Consider the following 6801-nt stretch of genomic DNA (forward strand, 5'->3'; position numbering starts at 1 on the left):
AGGGTGGTAATGGTGGTCGAGTTGGCTCTTCTCTCACATTCCAGAGATAAAGGGAAAAGGGAGAGAGATGCTTCAGCAGAGATCTCACTTGTCCCTGGCAAGTTTGAGTGCCAAGGGCACAGGCTGGAAACTGAATGCCCAGGGCTGAGGTGCACAAGAAATGCTTGCATAAACAGCTGCCCAGGAGAGCTCCCCGTGGGCCAAGGGAGCTGAGGCTTCAGGCTTCCAGCTGCCCTCCTGCTCTCTCTCATCCTGTTCTTCCATTGGACCCTGTCCTTCTGTTACAAAGTACCAAGCTCCTGGCACCTGCAACAGCTGTGGGAGGTGTTGATGCTCTGACAGCCATAAGTGACCCAGGCCCAGGCCCGCACTACACATGCAACTAAGCACAGGCCAGAGGGTTAAAATCCCCATTCCCTGTACATGTCTGCAGTACATACAGCCTGCCGTTCTGTCTTCACCTTGGCAGTCAGCGTAGAGGCCAGTGATGGGAACAGCAAGTCAGCTACGGGGAGTTTAGTTTAGAGAACGTCTGCAGGTTCCAGGTCAACACTGTGCCCTTTTTTGGAGCCAGGTTTTCACTTGTAGCTCAGGATAATCTGGAGCTCACAGTCTCCCAAGTGTTGAAACGATAGCTGTAGGCCACTGTATCTTTCATGGTTTGTTGTGTAGCCCAGGCTGGATTCTAACTACTGAGCTCTAATGATCCCCTCCTGCTTCAGTCCCCAAGAGCTAGGATTACAGACATACAACTGTGCCCAGCCCACTCTGCTATTTCTAGGAGAAACTTGAGGGTCCATAGCTTCAGTTGTCCTTAGGGGTCCTGAAAGCAACCACTAGACATGAGGGTAAGAGAGCAGTAAGCAGAGCCTATGCAGATAAACCATCCCCCTGGAGTGGGCTGCTCCAGAGAATCACCAGTGCATGTAGCACTGGTCTACCAGTGACCTCCTCACCAACATCTTACCCCACTGGTAGGACCATTTCAGGAACCCCTTCCCCCCAGTGCCATGCAGCTGTGAGGTCAGCATCCCCGGAACAGAATCTCTTACTCAGCTGCCCATGTTTTACCCACACTGGTGAGGACATGGGTTCTGATACTACACCAGAGCTGAGGCACCTAGGATGTCACATGTGGGCCTTGGGACTCCTCCCTGCCATGGAAATGCCTACCTAGGAGCTCCTGCCCACTTCCTTCCATGTGGACAGCCTGCAAGGGCAGCTCATGTCGTGTGGTGTCCAAGGCTCTGCCCAGTGTCTTGTATTCCTCTTTGAAACGCTCTAACACAGGCTGAAGAGGACTCAGCTCCTCAATCTGCAGGTGGGAGTGGACACTGTAAGTCATGCTGTGCTCACTCACACAGAAACGAACTATCTGTGGGACAGAACAGGCCTTGCATATGCTAAGCTCTGCTCTGACACTGCATGTCTCCAGCCTCATGGACCAGCCTGTCCAGGCAACAGGATTTAGTCTGACCTGCCCTGGATGAGACACAATCACTTTGTTAAGCACCAGGGTGGGATGGCAGCTGATTTTCCTGCCACTAGAGCTGGCAGGTGCCAAAGATTACTCTGCACAGTATGTGGCAGGTGTCCATACACAGCATGTACTAGCTGGTTTTGTGTGTCAAGTTAACATCAGAAAGGAAGGAGCCTCAGTTGAGGAAATGCCCCCACAAGGTCCAGCTGTAAAGCATTTTTTCAATTACTGATGGGGGAAGGCCCAGGCCACTGTAGGTGGTGCCATCCCTGGGCTGGTGGTCCTGGGTTCTATAAGAAAGCAGGCTGAGCAAGCCATGGGGTACAATCCAGGAAGCAGTACCCTCCATGGCCTCTGGATCAGCTCCTGCCTCCAGGTTCCTGCCCTTGTATGAGTTTCTGTCCTGACTACCTTCAGTGATGAACAGTGATGTGGAAGTGTAAGCCAGCTAGACCCTTTCCTCTCAAACTTCCGAATGCAGCACCATGCTGACACCAGGAGCCTGAGCAGAGCCATCAGAGTCCAAATGGTGACACCCTGATTCTCCCTCCCTCATGTCCCCTGGGAGCTTCAGGAGCATGCTCAGATCCACCTGGGCATCAAGGGTGGCAGCCAACTCCTGATGTTTCTGTCGGAGAAGCATCTGGCACCGCAGCTCCAGTGCCTGCCTCTGCAGCCTCTCCTTCTCATGGCATATGGATGCCAAGTCTTTCTCTGCCTTCTCCTCCAGCAGAGCCAGGTTGTTCTCCATCTACGGGAACAAGATGGACTCAGGTGGGGTGGGGAGATGACAGACGACACACGGGTGCACATGAGGCTGAGCTCTGCTCACCTTCACAGACAGCAGGGTCATCAGCAGTGTCTGTGACTCCATCATGTCCATGGTCTCCTGCAGATCCTGCAGGGGTCCAGCTCTTCAGTTCCCAGTGGACCTGCCTCTACCCATGGCAGAACCCCCACTGCTGTGTGCTTTATAGGTTCAAATAGAACATGTCTGCTCGGCTGAGATGGAGCCACACTCTCATCTTGCCTGAGATACAATTATGGGTGTCCTTGATCACTGTGTGGGCACACTGACCTGAGCAAAGACCTATGGGCACCATAACCCTGGTCTCCACCCAGGAGGGCAAGTCACTTCTGCCCCAGAGCCTTGGGTGCAGGGAGTCAGACCTTCTCTCTGTCCCATGCTCACCCGTCTCTTCTTTCGAAGGATTCTTTTTTTGTCACAGCTGGCAAAGAGCATGGACTTGGCTTTGCCTGTCATTTCCCTGTCTAGCTGGGAATCCTTCCTGGACAAGATTTTGTCTGAAATAAAGACCATTTCACTTATTTTAGAAAAGAGTGTTTTCCACTTGATTTTTGAAGACGTAGCCTAGGCTGGCCTAAGACTCAATCCAAGCACTGCCTGAGACCTACACCTATGGCTGCCATCTGACCTGGGACCTACACCTGCTGCCGCCACCCCACCTGGCAGGAGATCAGACCTGCAAGGCAAGCTGGGACCACATTGGGAGTCACAATCCCAGGCTTGGTGTACATAAAAGGTACATGCCGTTCACACAAGCTACAGGGCTATCCAAGGTTGGGGACCATCCTTGCAAGCTTTGCCCTAAAATGAAGAAACCACTTACCGTCGATGGCGGAGAGGTCTAGGTCTGGTGGATTCATGCCATGCCCTTCCAGCATGGTGGACTGCAGGTTGCCTGTCCCTATCACTTGGCTCTCTTCTGCCCAAAAAATGCCAAGGTCAGTGTCACTGGGCAGTGAGGCAGAGGCCCACACCCCTTAGTACTGCTTGAGGCCCCCAGGACTTTTCTTTCAGGTGTGTGTGTGTGCTGGACTCTCATGGATCCTGAGAGCTCTGCAGCTGAGTTGAAACAGTACCTGAGCCATTGCAATGTATGCACACATTTGATTTGGAGCTGGGCCACTCACTTCCTTGTGACTTTTGGTGGGTGGAGCCACAGCTATTGTTTGAGACTTTGGTGAGCAGGATGCACCTGGCCAGGTCAGCAGTATCAAAGCTGAGCAACCATTTTTTTTGTATTTCATTTTGTCATTGCTGGTAGTTGTTTTTGGTGCCATGGCACATGGCTGGCCTAAATGACCATGTGGACAATGACCCTGAATTGATCTTGCCTCCAATTCCCAAGTGCCACTAGGCTGTAATTTCTGCAGAACCTCTAAGGCATCCAAGAATCCCCAACCAGTGAGAGAATGCCCACTGGCCCAGCCCTTCTGCCATCCATTCTGCCCCAGGAGAAAACAGCAGGTGTTGTTATGACAACACAGATACTCAAGACTCCAGCCAGATGCAAGGGCCACCTGCTGGGGTAGGAGAAGGCTCAGCATCAGGGTTCTTGAACCAAAATATATGTGAACACACGAGGGCGCTGTGGCTAAGCCTTCAAGGCATCTTCAGCAGCAGCTTAAATGGACAAGGGATAACAATCTTCAGGAATCAGCCTGTAGGATGATATGAGAATCCCTTCCCTCAGGCTTGGTCTCCTTGGACGCTGTCCCAGGAACCCTTGAACCCCCACCACTCTTCTCGGGACACAGTCCAGGCAGAGGCTGAGCATAATACATTCTGATTATAAACTGACCTTGACAGATAATCTGGAACATGGGGGCCAGAAGCCCAAAGGCCTGCACTGCTGGAGTGAGGCGTCTCTGCAGGGATGACCACACACTACAAGAGTGAGGCATCACTGCAGGGATGACCACGAAGCTGACTGGGCTCCTCAGGGCACTCCCTGACCTGAATGTGCTTCCCTTCTAGGTGAGCACTGCAGCTTTCAGAGTGCTGGAGGACTATGTGGGGCAATAGGAAGAACTGCTAGCCTTGTTATTCACAGCTGAAAACATCACACAGGACATTCCAGAAGTGAACACCTCCTAAGTGGGACCTTCCACAGCATTCTGGGAAGGAAAGCAAAATGTCCCATGGCAATTTTGCCTGTGATCCACACAAAATGCCTGTTATCCATACCTGCCCCTTAGGAACTACCTGGTTTATCAAGGGGATGGTCTTTAAGAACAGGCTTGACAAAATAGAGGCCACAAAGCAAGAGGGGCAATGAATAGGTGCAGGGACCATAGACCGTGGAGATTGATGAAGATTGATGCAGCACTCACCAGACTCATCACTGTGTCTAAGCCTGTACCTGGCAAAGGCCCCAAAGGTGTCATCCTCCAGGATCAGACTGTGGCTGCCCACATGCCCTCCACCTCACACACTCACAGTGGCTCTAGGAGTAAAGGACTTCATTACCTTTTTAGTTTTCTTGTCCTATTGCAGACACTGGGACTCCACCACTCTTCCTCCTGCAGGAGACAGTGTTTGTCATAGAACATGAATACTGTACCAGGAAGACCCAGAGCGTGACCAGGACCCTACAATGGAGAGCAGGACTGGCCCTTCATGCTCATGGCAGGAAAAGCACCCACCCTTCTGTTCCCTGCAGACTGGCTCCTTCAGCCTTCCAGGTATGCACAGGGCAGCTACTGCATGTAGTAACCTTCACAGGATACTTAGTGTTTATAAGACATTTATAGAACACCTTTTGTATGCAGGTCCTTGAACTAGGAGCAAGCATCAGGGCATCAAGTAGAATCAAATACAGAAACATTGTAAAGTGAAAGTGAAAGCCAGGGGCTGCATGAACCCAAGATGTTTTTGGAAGAAATTCAAGGCTCTTGAGAGCTGTGTGTGCAAGGATCAAGGAAACAAACCTCATGCACCTGGGCATGGGGAAAAATATTTACTGTAAGATAATGAAGTAGTGGGCATGCTTCTGCCGTGAGAAAGTGCTAAGAAATTATGTTACATGATTGTTGTTAAATTCTACTTTTTAGCCTCACTGTGCTTGACTATAAAAGATTTCTCACATTAAAGGCTTATTGCCATTGCCAGCAGAGTGGTGGTCCTCTCGTTCTCATTCAGTCGCCCTCTCTACTTCAGCCTCACCCTTGTCGGCTGGCTCTGACAAATGGTGCCGAAACCCGGGAATTCGGAGAGCTGAAACACTGAGACTACAGGGATGACCGTCGTTACAAGGCCTAGGCAAAGAAATTAAGAGTAAGTAATGGGGAGCGTGGGATTCCGAGAATGAGAGCATAAATCATGGGCAATACAATTGAGCCAGAAAGGGAATTGTTTGCTCAAGTTTTGCATAGTCTTTTATGTACTAGAGGAGTTAAAATAGATAAATCTATGATAGTTAAATTTTTAGATTTTGTACAGATTGTATGTCCTTGGTTTCCTGAGGAAGGATCTATTAATGTAGAGACATGGAATAAAATTGGAGAAAGAATTCGTGCTTTTTATGCTGCCCATGGACCTGAGAAGGTGCCTGTAGATACATTTGCCTTATGGTCACTTATAAAGGATTGTTTGAGAGGGGATTCAGAAATGGAAAAATGGAGTCAAGTGACTAAAGGGAGTGTGAGAAAGAGTAAATCTTTTGAGTCTCTTTCTCCACCTCCTCATCCTCCTCCAGCTGTCCCTTCAGCACCTCCTGTGCTCAAGGATCCCCCTAAGTATGAGCAGCCTGATCTTCCTTTACCAGAAGGGAGAGAGGACAATAATTCAGATCCAGGTGAAGTAGATTGGGGAGATCTTGTGGAGGAAGCCGCTAGATATCATTCTAAGGAAGCATTTCTGGCTGCTCCTTTAAAACAAGCTCCAAAACAATTTGCTGAGGTTAGAGAAAATTTGTTAGATATGACAAAAATCTTGAAGGAGCTGCTTGATTCTCATACTTGTCCCTGCCCCACTAAGATGTTTTTACAAAAAAAACTTATGAAGCTGCAAAGGAGTTTGGGCGAGCTCCGGCTCCTAATGCCTCTGATGTAGAGTTGATTGTCTCAAGAATGCTAGCCATCAGTTTGGCCATTACAACCTTCTATGACTTCCTTACAAGGAATCTGACAGAAGGACATTCCTAGTCAAAGTTCTCAAATATTGAAATGGCAGGATGATGAGGCCATTCAGGAGAAATACAACCTTTTATTGTTCCAGGACTTCCTGTTAATTTATGGGGAAGAGATATAATGGAAAATATGGGAATATATTTGTGGAGTCCTAATAATAATATTTCAGGTCAATTGTTAAATCAAGGCCTACTTCCCTTTCAGGGTCTGGGAAAACATAGTCAGGGTATACTTAATCCTATACAACTTAAGGAAAAATCTAACAGACATGGGCTGGGTTTTTCCTAGTGGAGGCTACTGATGTTCCTGTCAATCATGCTGACAAAATTCATTGGAAAAATGATGATGTTGTGTGGATTGATCAGTGGCCTCTTAATAAAGAAAAA

The 6801-nt window shown here is 49.1% G+C and overlaps 1 protein-coding gene across 1 annotated transcript; it reads right to left on the bottom strand.

The window, feature by feature from the left end:
- Window positions 1-771: 771 nt before the first annotated feature.
- Window positions 772-4189, bottom strand: Haus8 (HAUS augmin like complex subunit 8). Its single transcript, XM_031336861.1, has 6 exons — window positions 4087-4189; window positions 3112-3207; window positions 2673-2785; window positions 2313-2378; window positions 2073-2231; window positions 772-1315 (listed from the first exon to the last, which is right to left on the bottom strand). The coding sequence occupies exons 1-6, from the start codon at window positions 4187-4189 to the stop codon at window positions 1121-1123; spliced, it is 732 nt and encodes a 243-aa protein (XP_031192721.1). The 3' UTR covers window positions 772-1120.
- Window positions 4190-6801: the final 2612 nt, after the last annotated feature.

This window comes from Mastomys coucha, unplaced genomic scaffold (genome assembly GCF_008632895.1).
Source record: "Mastomys coucha isolate ucsf_1 unplaced genomic scaffold, UCSF_Mcou_1 pScaffold22, whole genome shotgun sequence".
Taxonomy (NCBI): domain Eukaryota; kingdom Metazoa; phylum Chordata; class Mammalia; order Rodentia; family Muridae; genus Mastomys; species Mastomys coucha.